The sequence below is a fragment of the Nuphar pumila genome, chromosome 2, assembly GCF_984573655.1.
Source record: "Nuphar pumila chromosome 2, dmNupPumi1.hap1.1, whole genome shotgun sequence".
NCBI lineage: Eukaryota > Viridiplantae > Streptophyta > Magnoliopsida > Nymphaeales > Nymphaeaceae > Nuphar > Nuphar pumila.
In genome coordinates, this window is record NC_143250.1 from 142,502,757 (window position 1) to 142,529,489 (window position 26,733).

The 26,733-nt window shown below is 39.2% G+C and overlaps 1 protein-coding gene across 5 annotated transcripts in view; it reads left to right on the plus strand.

Moving 5' to 3' along the window:
• The first annotated feature begins 1,932 nt into the window (after window positions 1-1,932).
• The window catches only part of LOC149847396 (ubinuclein-1-like), a 47,551-nt gene continuing 22,750 nt past the window's right edge, over window positions 1,933-26,733 (plus strand). For 2 of the 5 annotated variants that reach the window (XM_089996997.1, XM_089996999.1), the window contains exons 1-5: window positions 1,943-2,071; window positions 2,167-2,440; window positions 11,601-11,690; window positions 11,889-11,969; window positions 14,614-14,690. In XM_089996997.1, coding sequence (XP_089853123.1) covers window positions 2,252-2,440; window positions 11,601-11,690; window positions 11,889-11,969; window positions 14,614-14,690 — 437 coding nt within the window. In that variant the 5' untranslated portion in view covers window positions 1,943-2,071; window positions 2,167-2,251. Of the gene's footprint in view, window positions 2,072-2,166; window positions 2,441-11,600; window positions 11,691-11,888; window positions 11,970-14,613; window positions 14,691-26,733 lie in introns of all 5 variants that reach the window. The other 3 variants (XM_089996998.1, XM_089997000.1, XM_089997001.1) reach the window with 3 other exon arrangements.

The window sequence follows — 26,733 nt, forward strand, 5'->3', positions numbered from 1 at the left end:
TCTAACAATTACCTCATATTTGTCAGTATCGTCGAATCATTTGAAAATTGATCTACTTCACTCTTAAGTTAGTTATTTTTTAATAAATATAAAAATACTTAAAATTACTTTTAAGTATCATTTCAATATGACTTTAACACGCATCACGTTCTGCTTGATACATAAATTTTCTTAATTATTTCTTGCCGACTCAAAACAATTCACTTAAGTATCGGTATTGGCGGATTCACCTGAATCATTGGCCAAACGATAAGGGGCCAATACCGATAATGACAACATTGGTCATGCCAAACCCATGATGAATTGACAAACTGAGTTCGAGTAAACCCAGTTTGGATCAACTACATGAAGCATCAAAGTTTTACATTGGGATTTAGCTTTGACCATGAAACCCGTATCGCAGGAATATTCTAGCGTTACATCCACGGCTCTACACGACTATTAGTTGCAAGACCACCATAATGAATGCTCTCATCTTGTACGGGTGACTTGTAAATGCTACCGAGTTGACAGGAAGTCACAAGTTTGAAACTTATGGGTGGCATCCCTTGCCGCAAACTCAAAGCTGGGTGTACCTCCTGGCAGGTAAAGAGACCTCAAGGGTTTTACCAATTAGAGTCAAACCAATGTGCCGGTTTCCTTGGATTATTCAAGGAGTTGATTGTTTAAGGTGAACTTGAGTCCAAAATTATCTCAATTATAGGAGTAAAGAGCATTAATGAGACTAAACATTTTATGACCAATCACGGGTTGTGATAACACCAAATATGGGAAGAGGACATCACACCCCTTTAGATGGTATTCACTTGGCGTATACACGTTTGTAGTGTACATAATCACTTTTCTCTCTCTATATATATATACAGAGACAATCCTGCAAATAATACATGCATATGTAGGAAGGAACATGTTTCTTAACCCACCCAGTATAACCTACCTTAAGTGCACCTATTTGGTAGATGGGGCATAATTAGAAAGTGAAATTATTTGGTGATGGAATATATGTGCCAATATGGTGCATTTCAAAGATATTGGCCCCAGATATTTTCAATTTTCTGTTAGAGCCATTAGTATGTTGCTTACCTGAATTGCTTTTTCTCAGCCATGTTATTCCAATGCATCTCAAGTGTCTCAAAAAGTAGAACATCACATGGCAAACAAGTAAATGAACAACATGTTTACCACTATCAGGCAATTAAATATAATTAACCAATAGCAACAGTACAGTGCACATGCCACGAACTTCCTATAATGCAGCATATATTTGTTTTGTAGGCAAAACAACTTGTGGGCCAAATAGAAGATACATATCCACCATTAATTCTCAAAATAAAAGGTAGATAACCAAGATGGCATCTAAGGTGCTATCATGCTACAAATACATGTGGCATCATTGAATGTCCCCCATAAAGGCATTGCATAACTCATGTGTGAAGGTAATGAACAATAATCCTGAAAGCAAGACCGCCCACTTCATACTTCATCATCAATTCAAGCAAGCAAAGGAAACCACATTGAAGTTTGAACACCAACCCTAAAGTTTTCCATTGAACATCTCCTCCTAACAATAAATAATACCACATTACAAAAGAATAACTTATGCAGTTTTTAATCACCTAAAACAACCAAACCATGAAATGACAGTGTGGCATAATAGAACCATAAGAATTCAGAACTTATCCATATTGAGGTTACACTTATGCCCCTTTCTAAAATGCCATCCTATGCATTCATCCAAGGCAAATTACTAGTGACAAACCAAGAGAAAATTCTCAAGAATATGCCCAAATGAACTCCTTTTATAAGCATTGAGGCATCAACACTTATTATTGAAATAAATAATATTTGATTCACATATCAGGCAACCTCAAAACCAGAAAAGAAAGACCCTTGACCTACAAACCCTAGGACTCAAACCCCAAAAGATTTAGGTGCCATTAGCCAAAGGCCCATAGTGTGTGGAAAAGAATGGCCCCCGAACACACACAAAGGAAAAAAGAGGGGGAAAAAAGAAGGTGGTAGGAAAAAAAGTACTGATCCATCCATCAAAGCCTCGGTTATCTAATCAATGGTGAGTGCAAATCAAAACCCTAATTTTCATTATTTTCATTTTGTCGTATTTCCGAATTTGCTGAATTTGGTGTTTGCAAATTCATGATATTGAAGATTTTTGTGCCCTAAGAAACCAAGAATGGAGGAGACCGTGATGAATCCGAGGTCTTACTTCTAGAGAGAGAGAGAGTGAGAGGCGATGACAGAGGTTAAAGCGAGGGGGGCGAACCAGAGGTTAAGGTTTTCGGTTGATCTGCGACCTGGGGAGACCACTATTGTGTCATGGAAGAAATTGACCAAGGAATCCGCCAAGGAGGCTCAGCCGGCCACCTGCGCCGAACCGCCCGCCGAAACCAATCCAGCGCTCGAGTCTCGAATCGCGCCGGAGGTAATATTTTCATTTACCCGTTGTTGGATTTTGTTGGTTGATTGGTACAGTTTGGTGTTGTTGGTGCTATGTATTCTTCGTATGAACACGTTGGTTTTGATTCTGATGCAAGCCTGGTTGCTGAATTCCGTAAGAAATTGCAAATTTTTTATCAAATTCAATCAGATGTGGTTTGATGGCATGATTTCGACCAAAGGGTATTCCCAGTTGCACAATAACTAGTTCTACTTTTGATCGGTGGTACTGCTGAACAAGCCACATTGTGGTGTTTTTTACTATTTAAGTATATAGAGCAATAGTTTTATTGCATTCAATATTGTTACGATACAATATATTGTTTACCGTGTGTACAAGAATCATTTATATGGGTGCTAAAATTTCGTATTCAATGTCTAAGGAGAGCCTTCAGATGTAATGCTAAGTTCTAGAATTATATAGTAATCTGGAAAGTGTTGCGGAGATTATGTTAAAGCGTTGAGGGGTAGCGAGGCGCTCCACCAAAAACCGAGGCGAGGCCTAACCCTCTAGGCATAAAGCGTAAGCCTCAATTTTTTTTTGAAAATTTAAAAAAAAATCTAAAAATACAAATAAATAAAGAAATGCTTTATTGATGAAATAACAACCAATAAGAAATAGAAAATCTCAAATAAGTACTAAAAAATATGAGATTAACTTATAAAAGTAACTAAAAACTGATTATGTAATTGGAAAATATATGAGATTAACCAAAAAAAGTTAAAATATACTAAGAAACTTATTACATAACTGAAATAACTGGAAAATATATGATATTAACCTACAAAAGTTAAAATATATGAGATTATTCTAAAAAATATGAGATTAACATATAAAAGTAACTAAAAAAATGATTACATCACTGGAAAATATATGAGATTAACCAATAAAAGAAAAAATATACTAAGAAACCATTTACATAACTGGAAAATATATGAGATTAACCAACAAAAGTTAAAATATATGAGATTATTCTAAAAAATATGAGATTAACATATAAAAGTAACTAAAAAACTGATTACATAACTGGAAAATATATGAGATTAACCAGCAAAAGTTAAAATATACTAAGAAACTGATTACATAACTAAAATCACTGGAAAATATATGAGATTAACCTACAAAAGTTAAAATATATGAGATTATTCTAAAAAATATGAGATTAACATATAAAAGTAACTAAAAACTGATTACATAACTGAAAAATATATGAGATTAACCAATAAAAGTTAAAATATACTAAGAAACTGATTACGTAACTGAAATAACTGAAAAATATATGAGATTAACCTACAAAAGTTAAAATATATAAGATTATTCTAAAAAATATGAGATTAACATATAAAAGTAACTAAAAAACTGATTACATAACTGAAAAATATATGAGATTAACCAACAAAAGCTGAAATATATTAAGAAACTAATTACATGACTGAAATAACTGAAAAATATACGAGATTAACCAACAAAAGTTAAAATATAGTAATATGCTAAGAAACTTATTACATAACTGAAATAACTGGAAAATACATGAGATTAACCTACAAAAATCTTTTTGATTATGTCTCAAAAGTCTTGTTGTAAAAAAACAATAATAATAATAAATTTTTTTGCGCCTTGAGGCACAGAGGGCCGCGCCTCAAGGCGCGTTTTTGATAACACTGGTTCTGTGTATGATTGGTGGGCAACCCCTGATTGAGCTTGTAGTATCAGAAACATTGGGATTGATTGTTGGCATTGTCATTCCCATGATGTGACCCTAGTTTAGATAAGATGGTTTATGATTGCTTTACACTTGGTTCACTTGTTTGCATCTAGGCAGTATTTCCTTATTCTCTCTGAGTTGCATTTGTTTTCACTTGACTTTCTGTCACGGGCCTATTTCCTTCAATGGGCCGGCGCGGCGCGATGGTCCTTCCTCACCGCCGCAAGCCTACTCGTCAGCTCGCTTGCCGATCGCGGAAGCTTGTAATCAGAGTGCAAGAGAGCACGAGAAAATAGAGGGAGAGAAATTGCAATAACAAGAAGCAATCACAACGAGGGTGAACAAAAGAAAGCTCAACGCATTTATTTCATTCACAATTTTGCCTGCAGGCTATTACAATTCAAGTATACGGGCTGCCCCTTCAGGGTATTGATTCACCTGAACCGGGCAGCTTACATCAGACTCAACAAAAGCAAAACAGACTCTAAGCGCAACTGTACACTGTAAGTCACAAGGGAACATGCTCCCCCCTTCAAATCATGCGCCGTCCTCGGCGCCATCTGTTTCGTGGTAAGCCCTGACTTCAGCCGGGTAGCGGCTGCTCATTCGAAATGCAGGCTCCCACGTTGGTTCCGCTGTTTCCTCCCACTGCACCAAGTATTTCTTTGCTTGTCCCAAGTAGTTGACCTTGTGGCGAAGGATCTGACTGAGGTGCTTCTCGGTCCATTGTGTTGCAGGGGCCCTCTGCATGATAGGAGCGCGTTGTGGCACACTGCGTTCCGGGTCTCCATCATCTGGATGGAACTGCTTGAGGTTGCACACGTAGAACACCGGGTGTACCTTGAAGTCCGGGGGCAACTCCAGCTTGTATGCCAGCTTGCCCACCTTCTTTGTGATGGTGACGGGTCCCTCATACTTTCTGAGTAGTCCGCGGTGCCGCCCGCGGAAGATGCCTGTGCGACCAGGATATAACTTCACCAACACTTGGTCCCCAACTTGGAACCCTGCGGGCCGACAGTGTTTGTCCGCCCACTTCTTCATTCTCTTTGCCGCTTTGTGTAAGAATGCCTTCGCCAACTCGTTTTGCTCGTGCCAGTCGCGAACAAACTGATAGCGAAGGATGGCCTTCCCTTTTCTTGTGTGGCAAGAGTGTGCGGGGTCAGTGGCTGCTGCCCCATGGCTATCTCAAACGGACTGTGGCCTGAAGATTCGCTCTTCTGCAGATTATAACAAAACTGTGCCACATCAAGGAGCTTCACCCAATTTTTCTGATTGACACTAACAAAGTGCCTAAGGTATTGCTCCAGTATCCCGTTGATGCGCTCTGTCTGCCCATCTGTCTGCGGATGAAAGCTTGTTGAAAACAACAACTCAGAGCCAAGTAGCCGAAATACTTTACGACAGAACTTGCCCGTGAAGCGAGCATCGCGATCACTCACAATGCTCTTTGGTATGCCCCAGTGCTTCACCACATGCTTTACGAACAACTCTGCAGTCTTCTCTGCAGGGCACTCCTTGAAAGCTGGGATGAAGGTGACATATTTTGAGAAACTATCCACCACAACCAAAATAGAGCTGAGACCCTCTACCTTCGGCAGACTAACAATAAAGTCCATGAAGATGCTATCCTAAGGACGTTCTGGAATTGGTAGAAGCTCAAGGAGACCAGCAACCTTCTGGTTTGTCCCCTTATCTTGCTGGCAGATGAGGCATGTCCGCACATACCCCTCAACGTCGTCTCTCATCTGCGACCAATAGTAGCCGCGCTCAAGGAGTGTTAAAGTTCGCTCCTGACCAGGATGGCCGGCCCATAGTGTATCATGACATTCCTTAAGTAGCTCTCGGCGAAGGCTTCCCCACCGTGGCACAAAGATGCGTCTCCCTTTTGTTACGAGGAGGCCATCCTGTAGCCAAAATCGCCGAGCCTTCCCTGCCTGCGCTAGAGAAACAAGGTGTTGTGCGGTCGGATCCTGCTGCGTACCCTCGCAGATGCGGCTCAGCAATGCACCCTCCAAATGCACTTCAGAAGGCTCTGCGTGCGCAGCTGCCAGTTCAGCCCTACGGCTCAGGGCATCCGCCACATCATTGGTCTTTCCAACCTTGTACTCTAAGGCAAAGTCGAACTCAGCCAAAAACATCTGCCATCGAGCTTGTTTAGGCGTCAACTTCTTCTGCGTCTGAAAATAGCTCGTGGCCACATTGTTCGTCTTGACGACGAACTCGGCACCCAAAAGGTAGTGCCGCCAGGTCCTGAGGCAATACACAATGACGGTCATCTCACGTTCATGCACTGTGTAACGCCTCTCTGCATCTTTCAACTTGCAACTCTCATATGCGATCGGATGACCATCTTGCATAATAACTCCGCCAATGGCAAAGTCTGAGGCATCCGTGTGGACTTCAAAGGGTCTCGAATGATCAGGCAGTCGCAGCACTGACTCCCTCACTAAGGCTTTCTTCAAGTCATCGAAGACATCTTGGCACGCTCCTGTCCAGAGCCATACCCGATTCTTCTTTAACAAATCTGTGAGAGGCGTAGCAATGAGGGAATAACCTTCGATGAAACGCCGATAATAGTTTGCCAAACCGAGGAATGACCGCAATTCTGGCACTTTGCTTGGTGGAACCCATTCATGGATGACCCTTATCTTCTGCCCATCCATACGCAGCACACCACGCCCCACAACGTGGCCAAGGAAGCTGATCTCCTCCTGCCCGAAGATACACTTCTCTCGTTTGACACAGAGGTCATTCTTCTTCAGCACCTGAAACACTGTTCGCAAGTGCCCGACATGTTCCTCCATGTTGTTGCTGTAGATCACGATATCATCCAGGTAGACTACTACAAACTTATCTAAGTAAGGGTAGAAGATCTGGTTCATTAAAGTCGTGAACGTGGCTGAAGCATTTGTCAACCCGAATGGCATTACTAAAAATTCGTAAGCACCATAGAGGGTGACACAAGTTGTTTTCGGCTCATCACCTTCAGCAATCCTCACCTGCCAGTAACCCGATCGCAGATCTAGCTTGGAAAAGATACGGGCACTGCCTAACTAATCGAACAAGTCCGCTATCAATGACAATGGGTACTTGTTCTTCACCGTGACCTTGTTCAGAGCACGGTAATTCACACATAACCGTTTAGAGCCATCATGTTTTATCTGAAAAAGGACTGGAGCACCAAATGGGGCTTTTGATGGACGAACAATGCCTGCGTCCAACATCTCATCTAGCTGCCTGCGCAACTCCTTCAGTTCAGCTGGCCCCATACGGTATAGAACCATTATGGGAGGTTTCGCTCTCGGGGTCAACTCAATCTTGTGGTCGACCTCACGTCTTGGCGGAAGACGCTTTGGCAATTCTGGGGGCATCACCCCCCGAAACTCCTCCAATAGTGGAGCTAGGGTCGGCAACACTGCTGCTTCTACCTTTCTTTCATCCGCACGCACTGCAACTAAAAATGTCTGCTCCCCATGCTTGACACCTTTCTTCAGTTGCATTGCCGATAACACTGAAGACTTGCCTTTCTGCGTAAGGCACTGCACTGTGTAGGACAAGTCAGACCCCATGATCGTTAATGTGTTAAACTTTGACAGCATCATAACATTCTGGCTTCGTAGAAACTCCATACCCAGAATCACCTTGAAATCGTCCAGGGGCACCACAGAGAAGTTGGCTTTGTCGACCCAACTCCCCACTTGAGTAGCCACATCTCTTGCTTCACCAAGGATGGACTTGGCTTCAGAGTTTACTGTTTTGATAGTCCTCTGCTTTGGCCCAGTTTTCAAGCCCAACCGCTCTGCCTCTTCCCGCGAGACAAAGTTGTGTGTGGCCTCGGAGTCTACCATCGCTGAAGTAGACTTTCCATTCATAATGACTTCTACGTACATAAGTTCCTTACTGACCTGCATATTCTTAGCTGCGCAACTTCTAGCTGCGTTAATCGATCGCATGACCCCCATCCTTGGTTGCATGGTCTCAGTGTCACTGCATTCTTCCCGTGCAGCATTGGCTTGCCCGTCGTCCTTTACAAGGCGCTTTGGGCACTGCCTGACGATATGTCTATAGCCGCAGAACCAACATGTCACAACCGCACCCTTGTTGCTGTTGTTATGCTTCGTGAAGTTCTGTTTATTTTCGGATCGACGCCTCACCTTTATCATTGCGCTGCTCATCCTTCTTGCCTCCGTGGTCAAGCTTCTTCCCAACTTTGGTTGATGGGGTGAAAGACTTGTGCTGAGTGTCAACTAAGCGCTCAGCCGCCATATATGCATTTTCCAAAATATGGGGGTTGCTCCTTTCCACTTCAGACTGTGCCCATGGCTGAAGTCCCACAATGAACCAGTTGAACATGTCGTCTTCTGGCATGTTAGGTATCTCCAGCATAAGTTTCTGGAACGTTCTGACATAGTCTTGCAACGAACCAGTGTGTTTGAGCTCACGAACCATCCGGTAAGCCTGTCTCTGCGCATTTCTTGGCATGAAGTAGTTGCGCAACTCAATTTTGAAGTCATCAAAGGTGTCTATCACACATTGATCCCTCTCCATGTCACTGCGCTTCTGCCTCCACCAAGCGATAGCTTTTCCATCAAGTAAGGCCGCTGCAGTCTTAATCCTCAGATCTTCGAGGGTCACATTCTGGATATCCAAGTAGTCTTCTACTTGGAACAAGAAGTTCTCAATGGCCTTGCTGTCACGAGAACCATTGAATTTTGCGGGTCTTGGCACATCAATCCTTGATGGCCTCTCACCATTTCCGCCATTTAGGGTCACCGTCCGCTGCAACGTACGGTTCTTCAACTGAAGCTCTCCTACTTTAGTCTGCAAGTCGGTCACTGTAGTCGTCAACAACGTGACCTGCCCCATTAATAAGGTTACCTGCTCTTGCAGGCTCGCCACCACATCATTCAGTCAATTGAATGATTCACATGCGCGTGAAATCGCTTCATCATGCGAAGTCACTTCTTCCACCAGCTTGTTGACAGTTGCAGCAAACTCTTCTTGGCCTCGAGGTGAACCCATCTCCTCAGCTTCAGCAACTGCCTTGCTTTTGGTGTTGCGCAAGTTTTGATAAGGCGCCACGATGTCTTGCTCACAAATCGCAGCCTGTCGGCGTGTCTGTCGACACCGACTCCGGAGACCCTTCCCCAGCACGAGAACGGGCTCTGGTACCACTTGTCACTGGCCTATTTCCTTCAATGGGCCAGCGCGGCGCGACGGTCCTTCCTCACCGCCGCAAACCTACTCGTTAGCTCGTTTGCCGATCGCGGAAGCTTGTAATCAGAGTGCAAGAGAGCAAGAGAGAATAGAGGGAGAGAAATTGCAATCACAAGAAGCAATCACAACGAGGGTGAACAAAAGAAAGCTCAACGCATTTACTTCATTCACAATTTTGTCCGCAGGCTATTACAGTTCAAGTATACGGGCTGCCCCTTCGGGGTATTGATTCACCTGAACCAGGCAGCTTACATCAGACTCAACAAAAGCAAAACAGACTCTAAGCGCAACTGTACATTGTAAGTCGCAAGGGAACACTTTCAATCCTAGAAGATATTGTTGTTCAGTTTCGTTTTATAACATTATTTTTTTTACCATCCCACACAAGTGTCCGTTCATCTTTCAACAGTTCAGAATATTGGGGTTGATCATTGCTATCTTAGACCGAGGCTGTTGATGCTGTTGTTATTGCCATTCATTTGTCGATTCCTGTTGAATAATCTTTGAAAATTCCCACATGGTTGTTGGATTCTATATTATCACTGACATACTCTTCCACATAGCATCTAGATTTGATGCAAGTGCTAGATGCGTGTTCTATATTTTGGGGCAGTATAATCTTTTTCCTTTCTATGATTCTATTTCTGCCTTCACACACGGTAGGGCATATTTATAAGATCCCAATGCTTTAGTTATATATCATATAGAAAAGTGCATTGACTGCATTCTAAGTCTACATCATTATCAAGAATAGTGAAAAAGAAATAAAATTTTAGCACAAAGTATATTGTTGGGGTAACAGTGATCAGGGTAGAAGAACCAAACCAAAGTTGATTTTCTGTCATCTGTACAGTCATATGAAACTTTGGTAATCAGTGACAAGAATAATAGTTTCTTTAAGAGAAAAATGCTGGTTCACCTATTACAGGAGCATATTATGAATCTCCATGTTTACGCCTACTCATATCACTTTGAGCCTGCTAGGGGAGTTGATTATGAAAACTAAAAAGTGTCTGTGCCATCATAATTAGTTTTTTTTTTCTCCTAAGCAGGATTAAGTTCGATAACTGTCAATGATCTCTTCCTGATCTAGAATTTGTTGCAAGTGTTAGAATGCATCCCCTGTATTTTGGGCCGTTATATTCTTTTACACTTCTAGTTGTGTCATCACACAATATGTAGGGCATTTTTGTAAGATTTTCATTCTTTAGTACCATAGAAAATAAAATGTGCATTAAATAGACGGTTTTCCTCTGCTTATTCATATATATAGTTTGTGTAAAAATGTCTTCAAGGAGACAATACACATACAAGCACTAATCACTCACAAGAGAAGTGCACAAAAGCACTCAAAGAACGCTTGAACAAATATGCATAAAAGCATAAAGCAATACAAACATGCACAAAGGCATGAAATGCCACAATATATTAAAAAAGAGGAAGAGCTTGAGCTCTCAAGCTTGACAAAATACAAGGGGAAGTCCCCTATTTATACACAACTAAAGGAGCCACCTAGGGGGCTCCCAAAGGAGTCGTTGGGAGCCCCCAACGGTCACGTTTGTGACCGTTGGAGGCTCCCCAATGACTCTTCGGGGAGCCTTCCTAGGTGGCACAAACCACAAAAAAGAAAAAGAAAAAATAAAGGAATAAAAAGAAATACAATCATATTCCAAATGGAATATACGTAAAATAGGAAATTATAGAAATACCTTTTTTGGGTAATATATATATATATATGTCACAGGGATTCGGCTAGCAGGGTGCCGCACCTGCGTCGACGCGACGCGATGCGGGTGCAGTCAATCCACCCAGGGTCATTTTGGTCCAATTTTTCCGACTTAAAAAAAAATTGCCAAGAATTTTTTTTTTTGCCCTATATGTCACAGGGATTCTTCAACTAGATGCCACACCCGCACCCGATGCGGTCAACCTGACCCTGGGTGCAGTCAATGCACCCAGGGTCATTTATGTCCAACTTTTGGACTTTATATATAGATAATTTTTTTTATATTTTTGCCGCACCCCCGCACCCGGGTTTTTTGGAAGTGCCGCATCCCCGCACCCGCACCCATGTGACATATATATATATATATATATGTACATATGACGAAATTAAGGATTACATTTTAACAGTTTGCCTATATTCTTCTTAGTGATTGATTTCCGGTTCTCATGAAAAAAGAAAGCTTATAACATGGTTGAATTGAACATGATGTGCCATAGTCACTTGCCGGGGATCGTGAGCTAAAGGATGCAATGCCCCCACAAAATCGTTTTAGTGCTGTTATAGAGAAGATTGAGCGGCTATACAAGGTACTATGTTATTTCTTTGCTGCTTTGAATCTTTAGCCGTGTTTATTTTCTCTTTAAAATTTGCAGCTAGTGTAAGAGTTGTTTTGTGTGTGTGTGGCCTTGATTGATAGACCTAGTGTATATGTTCATTAAGCAATAATGTGAGGAATTTCTACTATTTGTTTGATGTTTTTTTATCTTAATTTACTATGGGTTTAGGGTGTACAAAGTAGTGATGACGAGGAGCTTGATGATGACCAATATGACACGGAGGACTCTTTTATAGATGATACAGAGCTGGTAAGTTATTGATCTATTCCTAGCTGTCATAGTGATGCCTTTCACCCTTACTTCTAGGCAGTTTGATAGTATGATGATACCACTCAATAGGTGCCTAGTAGTGTTCGTTTCCGTTGCATGTTTTACATAATGCTAAGTTCCCCTGTAATTCTCTTGCAGTTTTTTTAATAATAATAACCATGTACAATATTTGTTAGTATTCTATTCATAAAAAAATCTCGTAGCACAATAACTGAGACAATGAACCCTAGGTTTCCTTGCTTATTTTAATTACATAGGTATAACATTGATAATGTTATATTCCAGCGGGACTTGATTATTGTCTGAAATAATACATTTGATCCTTTTGAGATGGTCAATGGTGAATTTTTTCTACTTAAAGTCCTTGCTAAGTGTAGAAGATTCTCTATTGACATTTGGAATTAGCTATTCAATTGCATTAAGCATGTATTTGAAACTTCCAAACTTATAGATGGCAAACTGAGGAATTAGAAGATCGGAATCAAGTTGGGCAGTTTTTTTTTAATAATAATAGCCATGTACAATATTTGTTAGTATTATATTCATAAAAAAAACTCATAGCGCAATAACTGAGACAATGAACCCTAGGTTTCCTTGCTTATTTTAATTGCATTGGTATAAACTATAAACATTGATAATGTGATATTCCAGTGGGACTTGATTGTTGTCTGAAATATTACATTTGATCCTTTTGTGATGGTCAATGATGAATTTATTATACTGAAAGTCCTTGTTAAGTGTAGAAGTTTTTCTATTGAAAGTTGGAATTAGCTATTCAATTGCATTAAGCATGTATTTGAAACTTCCAAGTTCTTGGCGGAGTTTTCTCTAATTGTTGTCCTCAAATCCATCAGCTGGTATTTCTAGGAGGGAACAGGACACAATTGTCAAGGTGGCCCAATAAATTATGGCCTTTAATGAAAGGATAACTTATAGATGGCAAACTGAGGAATTAGAAGATCAGAATCAAGTTCGGAGAGGAATGGATGGAAGGAACTCGTGATGCATGGATTAAGGCATTTGTTTTTTTCCCCTTGTCCTCCTTTTGAAGGAAGCATTTGCAGATTCAAACCTCTTTCCAAATGTTTCCATCTCTATTTAGTGGCACCATGGATAAAACCTGTAGGATAAGTGAATATTGAATGTTGCTGAGGTTTGGGACGGGGAGATGAGTTCACAAAGTCTTTTCTGAAAGACGCATTGTGTGGATTTAATCCTTTCAAAATGGTTTTATTCTTTTTCTAATATGCTAGAGAATAAAATGTTTTCAGGAGGTCTAAGGAAAGCTGCAGTGTAAAAGGGTGTTGATGGTTAATACAAAACTAAACATGCTTTCAAGAGGAAATTTTATGAAGTCTGAGTTTAGTAAAGGATGGCTAGAATGGGCGTTTAGGAGAAATTGGGAATGGAGAGGCTGCGGAGAATTTCTACTTCAGGCATGTTTGGTGCACTCCTGCTGTGTTGCCTACTTGGTTTTGACCGTCTATTTCTCCCCGAAAATGTAATGTTGGGTTGGAATTCATGCCTCCTATGAGGACCTGTCACTAAGCCGCACATCCCGTTTATCTTGAAGAAGGGATTAAAACAGCCAGGTGCACAATTTTTTAATCTGAGAAAGGATCAACTTGCTTCTCTTCTGGTTTTGTGCTTCCTTATAATGTTTGTTTAGGATGGTGTGGCCAGATCTTGAGGTTGTTCAGGTTGAGTGCAATGCGTCTTAGGAACTGCTTCTCAAGCCTGGCATCCAAGCAAAGGAAGAAATGAACTACGATTTGGATACAGTTGCTGAAGTAAATGCGTGATCCTTTATATTTCAAAGAAACTGGCGATGTATTGAGGATGTTTTTACTCATCTATGGGACCTTTGTAAGGGAATACAGGCCTCCGTATGCCAATGTGTAAAGGAAAAGTGGCCTGGAGCTGACTTCTTTTGATTGCCAATATCTATCAGTAAGCATCAATAATTACTAAAAAAAACTCCAAGAATATGACATGCTCTTGGTTGATGTCAGTTGTATAGTTTATGGAATGTCTCTTACCAATAAGTAGGCATCCCTTACATTTTTTCTAACTTCATGTGGCTTTTTTGCTGCATTGTTTTCTGTGGTACACATGCATAGAGATGGAAGATCAACAAAAATGCCAACTTAGATGTTTATTGGTCTCTTTTACCGTTTTGATTGTTAATCATGGTTTGATTTGTTGTTCTTTTTGGTGCTTTTCTGGAGACTTTATCCCTGTTTATAGTTAGTCATTTTTTGCTGAGAGAAATAAGGTCATGGGATCAACTTGGAAGGTAATCTGCTTGCTTGTTCATAAGCATACTGGTTGTTGTCCTATATGGAAATATATTAAATGCTGCAATTAAGCAATTATAATTGCTTATTCCAAGTCATTTTTCTACTTGGTCTTATTAAGCAATTATAATTTCTTATCCGAGTCATTTTTTCTACTTGGCCTTATTTCATGTATGAGTTCTAGTAGGTTAGTGTTGCCTGAAACCCTTTAAATGGATAAGTGCCAAGTGAATGGCCTCGTTAATTTAGTGCTGTTTTCAAGAAGTATGTTTTGAGTTGATGGTATGCCTTTCCACTTTCCACTAATAACTTCGTCTTATTTCTAGGATGAGTATTTTCAGGTTGATGAGTTGCAAACTAAGCATAGTGGCTTCTTTGTGAACAGGGGGAATTTAGAAAAAATGTAAGCCTTCCTTTTTCATTCTGAATTTCGTTCTTATGCACCCTTTATACAATATTGTTATTGGATGATCTGTTCTAGTCTAGTTAGGAAGTCTTATTGTCTGAATTTTCTATATTCTGTGTGTGTGCTGTTATCTATTGACATTGAATTGTTTTACAATGTGAAATGTCACATTTTGTTTGGGTTGTATTTCTAGATGGCATTTAATATACCTGCTGCTTTACTAGGTAGAGGTAGAGACCTGAAAACTTAAATCCTGTATCAAGTCTTCTTTAGTTTTAGCAGTTTAGATCTCATATAGGAGGATGTTTGTTTTTATTTTATGATGTCAATGAATGCAGCTATCTGGGTCCACAGTTTGTGCAGCTTCTTGAGAGACTGATGAGCAAACACTCACTTTAAAGGCGTAAATGTTTAAGGAAGATGGACGTAGAGGTTGACGTCAGGCTGACCTGGCTAGGTCCTTCACATGCTGAAAGCCAATCTGGGATTAGGTTAGGGCTTAGTTTATTTTGCTTGGGCACTAACCATTGCCTGTTACCCGCCTGATGGGTCAGTCAGGTCGGTTTGTCTTGGTCAGAGAGAGAGAGAGAGAGAGAGAGAGAGAGAGAGAGAGAGAGAGAGAGAGAGAGAGTTGATTTCTTGGCCATCTCCTTGCCAATGTACAATGAGAGATTCTCCTATTGCTAGGTGCTGCACCTCAAAGCCTCCTCCTTCTATGCCCAAGACCACCATGCCGCCAAGCTCTCCCTTGACTTCAATAAGATCAAGCTCAAGATGACCCCCTCATGATCACCACCATTACCAACACAGCAACAGCAACAGCAACAATTATTTCATCATCCCCAACATCCATGTGAGTGACGGGCTTAATGTACTCCAGCTAACCTAGCAAAGGGCGAGAACAGGCAAGGGGATCAGAGGGCTTGGCAATCCATTCTGATGAGGATGTGACGAGCATCATGAGGGACGATGTTGGTGCTGCAGCAATGGAGACTGAATCATCATCTACACCCAAACTCTGTGTGTGTGAGCAGGAAGGGTGGAGAGCGCCAAACCCTACGGTGCTGGTCAATGATGGCTAGCAGGCTGCAGTGATGATGGGCCAGCGATCTTGAATGCTGACCCAAAACAACAAGGTAGAGGAGGAGGCTATAGCCTTCTCCTTTTCTTTCAGAGTTGCAGTGCTGAGCGGAGGAGAGACTGACTTGCATATACGGGTTGGTGACTTGGTATTAAGGCCCGATTGAGTATGCATCCATACCTAAGCTGACCAGAAAGCAAACTGAGTCAAGCTTAGCTTGAGTATCCAGGCTTGGGCAAAATTTGCTATCCAAATCCTGCCATTAGCAAGTCAGGTACCCAAAAACCTGTTGGGTACTTGCCACGATGGCCACCCCTAGATGGAGGGGTGGATGTTGATTCAGAAGGCTTCTTAACAGGTGGCATAGGAGGCACTGGAATGGAAGTGCTAATATACATGTCTACAACAATTGAAGAGAAGATGAATTACTCGCAACCTTTGATTTTTGCCAAATATGACACTTTGGGGCCTTTGGGCCCTTCCATCTGAGGTCATTTGCTTTTATTATGCACATTGACTGGTTCTTCAAAATCTGAACATCATCTCTATTTATTCTTTCTGAATGCAGCATTTTTATTGAAGTACTGAGGATATCAATCAACAGTTCAACACTTGTTATCGGTAGTTAGAACTTGTATGTCTAAACATGTCTAACAAATTGGTGACCATCACATTGGGTTCTTCTGTACAAGACCTAAATCAGAGGTAGTGGTGTGACTTCTATTAGGCATGCCATACCTTATTGTCAACTTGGCGAATGCAGCTTGGACTGCACTACGCCCTTGCAACCAAATCTTACAATGTTTACAAGATCAGCTTTTAGTATCTTTCTTGTGGGCATTCTGCAAATGATACACAATGCATGTTTTATTTATATGATCTTATGCTTCAGGAATTCAAATTAAATGTTAATTATTCATTATGTGAATCATGTTGACCAAAAGGTTCACAATCATGTTAAAATACATGTAATCAATATATATATCCATCATACCCGATAAGGGTATTCCTGTAATTCTGCCCAATAGGGGCATTGTAGTCATTTTTATATTTTTTTCTTTTTATGAAATGCATTTAATGCATTCACATTGGGGGTCCCAACTAAGAATCGTTGGGCCCCCAACGGTCACAATTGTGACCGTTGGGAGCCCAACGACACCTTGTTGGGCCTCCCAATGTGGTCTCTCTCTCTTTCTTTTCTCCCTCTCTCTCACTCCTTGCCTATAAATAAGTGGGGTTTCCCCCTTTGTAAAGTATGGCTTCTTGAAGCCCCTTCTTGCATTTATAAGATTTTATGTTTGCAAGCCATTATTGGCTTTTGTGTATGTCCATTTTGGACTTGTTCTTTGCTTTCTATGTGTGAATGTCCATTGTAGGACAATGTATTTATTTCTGCATATTTCATTACATGGTATCAAAGCAAGGTGTATGCTCTTGATTCTTGATAAACCCAGTAATCATGTGAAAGCTTATAAGCCTCCACACTTTGGGAGGCAAAATAACTATAATGACAACTATAGAAAAGCCATTTGCCATCATTGCCAAGAACCGGGTCATATAAGACCTAATTGCCTTAAGCTAAATGAAGCCCCAAAAGGTAAGGTTGCCTCCGTTGAAGAAATTACACAAAAGAAGGAGGAGCCCATCAAAGGGAAGGAGTCTTTCTCTCTTGCTCAACTATCGGAGGCACTTCAAATTCTACTCAAATCGCCATCAACTTTGGGTGCCGCCATAGCTTCTTCTTCTTCTTCAGGTATGTCCTCTTGGATTCTTGATTCTGGAGCTTCCTTTCATATGACCCCACTTGAAAATGGGCTATCCGATTTGTGTAATAACTCTAAAAACTCTTATGTTTCATCCGCCGATGGTACATCTTTACAAGTAAAAAGTTTTGGAACTTTAAATTTTTTCAAAGATTTCTTTATGCCAAACGTAAGAGTGGTACCTCAACTTAATTTAAATTTGCTTTCTGTTTCTCAAATATGTGATCATGGATGTGAAATCTCCTTCTCAACTAAGGGTTGCTCTATACAGGATCTTCGGTCCAGGAAGCAGATTGGGCAAGGCCATAGGAGGGGAGATCTCTATTACATAAGACACTTAAGAATTTCAACCAACTCTTTTTATAACCATGTCCAAGATAAAAATATTGAAACTTGGCACCAAAGACTTGGACATCCAAGTTTCTCAAAAATGTACTCCTTTCCTTTTGGAAAGAAATTTTGTAACGAGAAACATTTTGTTTGCAAGAATTGTATTTTTGGAAAAATGAAATCCACTCCTTTTCCAAATAGAACTTTTGTGTCTAAAAAACCTTTTGAGTTAGTTCATTCGGACGTATGGGTCCCTTCTCCGGTTATATCGAAAGGAGGATATTCCTATTATGTTACTTTCATTGATGACTACACTAGATATGTGTGGATCTATTTTCTCAATTTAAAACCCAAAGTCTTTGCCTTCTTCAAGAAATTTCATATGATAGTCAAAAATCAATTTTAAAGTAATATCTCTACTCTTAGATCCAATTTGGGTGGAGAGTATCTATCAAATGAATTTCAAAATTATTTGGAAACAAATGGAATTTGTCATCAAAGATCATGTCGTAGGACTCCTCAACAAAACGGTCTAGCCGAAAGAAAGCATAAACACATTTTGGAAACCACTAGGACACTTCTTATTTCCAAAGAAATTTCAAAAAGTTATTGGACCGAAGCCGCTTTAACATCAACTTACTTGATAAATAGAATGATATCATCCTTATAAAATACATCTCCATATGAAAAATTATTTGAAAAAACACACGATTTCAATAGATTAAGAAATTTTGGGTGTAAATGTTTTGTCCTTACACATAAAAGAGATAAATTATCTCCTAAAGCTATTGAATGTGTTTTCTTAAGATATGGAGAAAATCAAAAGGGTTTTAGATGCTTCGACCTTAAAAATAACAAACTATATGTCTCTAAAGATATAACCTTTTTAGAAAATGAGAATGGTTTTGAGAAAACTAAAGATATTGACGAAAGCGAATATGCTTTCTTATTTGATATTCTTTCTCAAGAAGATGTGACTCCTCAAGAAGAGAAAATTTCTAATGAGTTGTTGAATAACCTAGAGGATATTCCTCTTAACAATGTTGAAAATGAAAGTGATAGACCAATTCAAACCTATGTTAGGCGTGGTCAGCAAGTTCCCATGAGTGCTTTAGAAAAATACTCTCAAGGTTCCAACATAGAAGAAACCTCTTTAAGGAGATCCGGCCGAATCTCCAATCCTCCTAATAGGTTTGTTTCCTATGAGTCTCTAACACCAAAGTATAGAGCGTGTTTAATTGCGTTACACTCTTTTCATGAACTGTCAAATTATAATGAAGCCAAAAATATTCCCCAGTGGGTTGAAGCCATGAACTTAGAACTTAGTGTTAAAATATGATTTTATATATATATATATATATATATATATATATATATATATATATATAGATCACGACACATACACATACATATATATATGTCTATGTGTCTATCTACATGTATAAATATATATATTTATATATTTTCTTTGTAATACCCACTAAGGGTAAAATAGTCTTTTTACCATTTCACGTCATGTATATTTTTCTCCTTTTTTTTCGTTTCTTTTTTCTTTTTCCTTTTTCCTTTTACCTTGGAAAAGCCCCCCTTGAGGGACGTTGGCGTTGGAGCCTCCAACGGTCACATTTGTGACCTTTGGAAGGGCTCCAACGTCCCTTAGGAGCCCTTCCAAGGGTCCTCTTCTTGTGCCTATAAATAAAGGGGTTCTCCCCCATTGTATGTAAGCTTCTTTGAAGCCCTCGTGAGTGGAGTATATTTTTTTCACTTTATTTTGTGTGTTTTTACCACTTTTGTGGTTTGCTATATTTTTGCCCATTAGTGGCTACTTGTGTACGTGCGTGTTTTGCTCTTGGAGATTTCGCTTCACTCATTTGGCACTTCATTACATGGTATCAGAGCAAGGTTAAGAAAGCTTCATCGGAATCTCACTTGACAAGTAATATCTATCCTCTCTCTTGCCTTTAAACTTTTTTTATAAATGGTCGACAAGGATGCAAAAATCGATCTCTCATTCAAATTGAATGAGACCAATTACTGAATGTGGGCGGCCGCTATGGAGAATAACCTCAAAGGTAAAAAACTTTGGGGGTATGTGTGTGGGACCATTCCAGAACCTCAATTGAAATTAACTAAGTTTGAAGGCAATGAAGAAAAAGCTTTGAATGAAGAAGAAGAAGAGAAGGTTATTCTTGACTTCTCTTAAAAAATGGAGGATTGGGAAAGTGAACATGCTAAAATTCTAGCATGGTTCATGAATAATGTGGATTTGAAGATTTGCGCAAATCTTGCAAAGCTTAAGAAGGCCAATGAAGCTTGGTTCTTTATGAAAGGAATGTACACGCAAAGAGACCTTGCTAGGCATTTCTTTTTACAAGAAAATGTAAGAGAAACCAAGCAAGGTGACTTGAGTATTATGGACTATTATAGTGCCCTATCTTCTTTATGGGATGAACTTTGTTCTCCTTGAACCTCAATGGAAAGGTAGTGCTATTGCCATGAGTCAAGAGCAAATGGAGAAAGAAAGATTCTTTCAATTTATTCATGGGCTTCATCCCGAATTTGAGCAACTTAGAGGATCCCTACTTCATAGGGCTTCTACTCCTCTAAGTCATATTTTGGCCGACTTATGTCAAGAAGAAACTCATTTGGTCTTGAAAAGAGATGTTGATGAAGTTCATGTCGTATCTAGACCCGACAATAATGTTAGATCGTATAAACCACCCCATTTTTGGAAGAATAATGGTGGTGGAGGAAGAAAGATTATTTGTCATAATTGTAATGAACCGGGTCATATTCGCCCGGATTGCCCTAAATTCAAAAGGAAGGTTGCTTCCGTTGGTGAAATTCCTCCAAATACAAATGAAGATTCAAAGAAGGATGGAGACATAAAGGAGTTCATTGCGCATCTTACCGAAACTCTTCAACAATTCATAAAGATGAACTCTTCTACATCATCTTTTTTGCCTTTTACTTCCGGTGCCGTGATTTTCTCTTTTCCGTGTATGACTTCTTGGATCCTTGACTCGGGTGCCTCATTTCATATGACCTCAAATGCATTGCTTTTATCAAAACCAAGTCTAAACAAATTTAAATCATATGTTTCAACCGCCGATAGAACATCCTTAGATGTTGAAGGCATTGGAAACCTTGAGAAAACTTATGACCAAAACAAAGATTTTTTTGTTCTCAAAATCCGAATTATTTCAAAACTTAATTTAAATCTTTTTTCCGTTTCTCAAATTACCGATTTTGAATGTAATGTCTCTTTTCACCAACCCATTGCTATGTGCAGGATCTCCGGTCCGGAAAGCGGATTGGGTAAGGTCATAGAGGAGGGGATCTTTACTATATGAATTTTTTGTCTTTGCCATCTAAATCATTTTGTAATCATGTTCAATCTAAAGATATTAAGACTTGGCATAAGAGGCTTGGACATCCTAGTATGTCCAAGTTGTATCTCTTTCTTTTTTTTGGAAAAATTTTGTAATACAAATACATTTACATGCAATGATTGTATTCTTGGAAAGATTCATTCGCTTCCGTATTCGCATAATAATTTTGTGTCAAAAAGATCTTTTGAACTTGTGCATTCCGATGTACGGGGGCCGACACCCGTTATGTCCAAAGGAGGATATTCCTACTATGTTACCTTTATTAATGACTTTTCTAGATATACATGGGTATACATTATTAAAAACAAATCCGATGTATTCAATATTTTTAAAGAATTCCATGTTCTTATTCAAAATCAATTTCAACACAATATAGCTATATTTAGATCCAATAATGGAGGGGAGTACATGTCTAGAGCTTTTCAAAATTATTTTAAATCAAATGGAATTTTACATCAACGTTCTTGTCCTAAAACTCCGCAACAAAATGGTCTTGCGGAAAGGAAACATAGACACTTAATTGAAACCACACGAACACTTCTTGTCTCTAAAAATGTTCCTAAATTTTTTTGGGCTGAAGCTCTTCTTACCGCAACATATCTTATCAATCGTATGCCGTTATCTTCATTAAAAAATATATCACCTTTTGAAAAATTATTCAAAATTACTCCCGATTTTAATAGACTAAGGATCTTTGGATGTAAATGCTTTGTGCTTGTTCAAGGACAAGACAAATTATCACCAAAGGCCCTTGAATGTGTATTCATTGGCTATGGTGAAAATAAAAAAGGTTATAGATACTATGATCTTCAAAACAATAAACTCTATGTGTCAAGAAATGTAAACTTTCTTGAGGATCAAAATGGTTTTGACATTCACACATCTAAAGAAGACATTGATTATTCCTTCCTATTTGATTTAGCTCCTAGAATTGAGTCCCTAGATACAACTATTTGTGATAATACTTGTGATGGGATTTTACATCATGATGACATACCTCAACATGGTAAGGTTTTTCAAAGTGAAAACCCTAATGATTTAAATGTATATACCCGGCGGTTAGGAAATGAACATCAACCGACCCTTGAAAGATATTCTCAAAACTTAAAAGAATCTATTGATGACAACCAACCTAGAAGGTCTTCTCGTAATAGTAGGCCACCAAAAAAATTTGTATCTTATGAATCTTTATCACCTAATTATAGAATTTGCCTCATGATGATACATTCGTATCATGAGCCTACCTCTTATAAAGAAGCTAAGGATCATCCTCATTGGATTGAAGCAATGAGAATTGAATTAGAGGCTCTTAACAAAGCCCAAACTTGGAGCATTATTCGTCAACCATTAGGAAAAAAAGGCTATTGGGTGTAGATGGGTATATAAAGTCAAAACCAAATGTGACGGATCCCTTGAAAGATACAAAGCTCGTTTGGTTGCAAAAGGTTACGGCCAAGAATATGAGATAGATTATGAAGAGACCTTTGCTCCAGTTGTTAGAATGACTAGTGTACGAACGTTAATTGCCTTAGCCTCTATTAAACAATGGCCGATTTATCAACTTGATGTTAAAAATGCCTTTTTAAATGGAACTTTATGTGAAGAAGTCCTTATGGATCTTCCGCCAGGTCTTGAAATTGGTAAAAGAAATATTCTAAAGTTAAACAAAACTCTCTATGGTCTCAAACAAGCACCAAAAGCTTGGTATGATCTTTTTAGCAAAGTAGTTCTTGATAATGGTTTTTCTTCTTGTTATATCGATACTGTTTTGTTCGTTAAAACTTCTAATGAAAAGATAACAATCTTGTTGCTTTATGTTGATTACATGATTATCACAGGTAATGACAAAAAAGGTATTGATATTATTAAGAATATTTTGAAAGAAAATTTTGATCTGTTTGACCTTGGTTTTCTAAGGTATTTTTTAGGTATTGAGGTTGCATATTCCCCTAAAGGGTATGTCCTCTCCCAAATGAAGCTTGCCTCCGATATTATTGCCCGGTCTGGGCTCACGGATGACAAAAAAGTGGAGACTCCAGAAATGATCAACGCCAAGATGAGAGCCAGTGATGACACTCCTTTAGAAGATCCCACGCCTTATCGTCAATTGATTGGGTCACTAACATATTTATCTATCACCAGGCCAGACATTTCTCATGCGGTTCATAGTGCAAGCCAATTTCAGACTGCTCCTTCTACCATTCACATGGCTGCAATCATGAGAATTATCAGATATTTGAAGAATACCATAACTAAATGATTATTCTTACCCTCTTCTTCACCTCTTACTTTACTTGCTTATACTGACTCTGATTGGGGTGGTAATCTCGATGATTGTATTTCCACCATAGGTTATTGTGTGTTTCTTGGAGAGTCACTTATTTCATGGAGGTGTAAGAAGCAACAAAAAGTATCCCTCTTTTCTACAGAGGCAGAATATCGTGCGATGACCACTACCACCACTGAGATTGTATGGTTAAGAAGTCTGCTTAAAGATATGGGTGTTTCATTCTCAACTCCTTCGAAGCTGTGTTGCAACAACAAGAGTTCTATCTACATTGCCTGCAATCACATCTTCCATGAGCGAACCAAGCACATTGAGATGGACTGCCATTATGTTCGTGATGAGTTCCTCCGAGGCACTATTCACTTGCCATATGTTCCTATCGAATACCAGTTGGCGGACTTCTTCACCAAAGCTTTGCCATCGCCTTGCTTTTACTTTCTTCTCAGCAAACTCTCGGTGATCTCCCCGTGTGTTTGAGGGGGGGTGTTAAAATATGATTGTACATATATATATATTTATATATATAGATCACGACACATACACACACACATATATATATATATATTACATATATATATGTCTATATGTCTATCTACATGTATAAATATATATATTTATATATTTCCTTTGTAATACCCACTAAGGGTAAAATAGTCTTTTTACTATTTCACACCATGTATATTTTTCCCCTTTTCCTTTTTTTTTTTTTCTTTTTTCTTTTTCCTTTTACCTTGGAAAAGGCCCCCTTGATGGACGTTGGAGCCTCCAACGTCCCTTAGGAGCCCTTCCAAGGGTCCTCTTCTTGTGCCTATAAATAAAGGGGTTCTCCCCCATTGTATGTAAGCTTTTTCGAAGCCCTCTTGAGTGGAATATATTTTTTTCACTTTATTTTGTGTGTTTTTACCACTTTTGTGGTTTGTTGTATTTTTGCCCATTAGTGGCTACTTGTGTATGTGCGTGTTTTGCTCTTGGAGATTTCGCTTCACTCATTTGGCACTTCATTACACTTAGTGCTCTTGAGAAGGCAAAAACTTGGGAAATAACCTCATTACCCACTGGAAAGAAATCTATTGGATGTAGATGGGTCTTCAAAATTAAAACTAAAAGTGATGGGTCATTAGAACGTTATAAAGCGCGGTTGGTAGCCAAGAGATACGCTCAAGAATACAGTATAGACTATGAAGAAAACTTCGCTCCCGTAGCTAGGATGACTAGTGTTAGGACTCTTATTGCGGTTGTGTCAGTTAAAAAATGACCTATTTATCAATTAGATATTTAGAATGCATTCCTAAATGGTGAATTAAATGAAGAGGTTTACATGAATCCTCCACCAGGAGTATGTATTGGTGAAAATAAAATTCTCAAACTTAAAAAGACATTATATGGTTTAAAGCAAGCTCCAAAGGCTTGGCATGATAGATTTAACAATATAATAACAAGTTTAAATTTTCGTTCATGTTATACTGACACTGCTTTATTTGTGAAAAGTGTAGGGTCTTCAATAGTTATTCTACTACTTTATGTTGATGATATGATCATCACTAGAAGTGATGAGCAAGGAATCAATTATATTAAGAAAGTTTTAAAAGAAAAATTTGACATGTCTGACCTTGGTTTCTTAAGATATTTTTTAGGTATTGAAGTAACGTACTCTCTCCGATAGTACATTCTCTCTCAGATGAAACTTGCTGCTGACATTTGTTCCAAGTCTGGCATCTCAGATGATAAGAAGACAAAAACCCCTGAGGTTATCAATGCAAAGTTGAGGTTGGAAGATGAAACACTTCTCGAGGATCCTACTCCCTATCGTCAACTTGTTGGGTCTCTGACATACTTATCCATCACTCGGCCAGACATAGCTCATGCAGTTCACTCAGTCAGTCAGTTTCAACATGCACCTACAACCGTGCACATGAGTGCAGTCTTAAGAATCATCAGATACATTAAAAATACTATAACTAAGGGAGTTTTTATTTCCTCTTCTTCAGTACTTGATTTAATTGCTTATACTGATGCTGATTGGAGAGAAAATCCCAATGATAGAGTGCCAAATATTGGTTTTTGTGTATTCTTAGGTGACTATGATTTCCTGGAGATGCAAGAAGCAGCACAAAGTATCATTGTCCTCAATAGAAGTGGAGTATCGTGCAATGACCACTACAACCATGGAGCTTGTGTGGCTTAGAAGTCTCCTCAGTGATATGGGCATAGTCATTTCTACTCTTTCGAAGATGTGTTGTGACAACAAAAGCGCAATTTATATCGCAAGCAATCACACCTTCCATGAGCGTACTAAACACATTGAGATGGATTGCCACTATGTTCGTGATGAATACTTAAGTGGAACCATAACACTGCCTTACGTTACATCAGAGTACCAGTTGGCGGACTTCTTTACTAAAGCCCTTGCTGCTCTTCGTTTTATGTTCCTTCTCAACAAGCTTTCGGTTATATCCCCGTAAAGCTATGTCACATGGGTGCGGGTGCGGGGATTCGACACTTCCAAAAAACCCGGGTGCGGGGGTGCGGCAGGGGAAAAAATGTAATATATATATATATATATATATATATATATATATATATATATATATATATATATATATATATATATATATATAAAAGGGGGTCCGGGGGTTCCCCCGACGCGGGTTGGGAGTCCAATTTTTTTTGTTGGTGTGTTTGTTTGAAGACTTGTTACCCACGTTCTGCTTGTTGTGTACTTTGAGGCAACGGGACAAAATTGATGAAACGAAAGGATTGGCAATCTGATCGACCCACCCTGCTGCGTTCTGCTGACTGTCATGATTCAATCATGTTTGAAAACTCCTTGGTCTTCATGAAAAAAAAATATAAGCGAAGGTTTGATGTGGTTTGTTGGAGAGAGAGTCTTCATGAGGCCTACGACTCCACTGCCACGCCATAGGATTATTCAAATTTCGTTTTATATACAGCTGCACGACAGCTAAAAGAAATTGATTGGATTGGACATGTGGAAAAGAGAGGTCTACACAAGGCTACAGCTAAAGCACCCATCTCGTCTGGAGAACAGTGAATACTAATAGCCAGCAAGGCTACCACCATCATTATCATTTATTATGGAGAGAGAAAATCCTTTACGAAAAAGAAGGATCAACAAGGCTACCACCATCATTATCATTTATTATGAAGAGAGAAAATCCTTTACGAA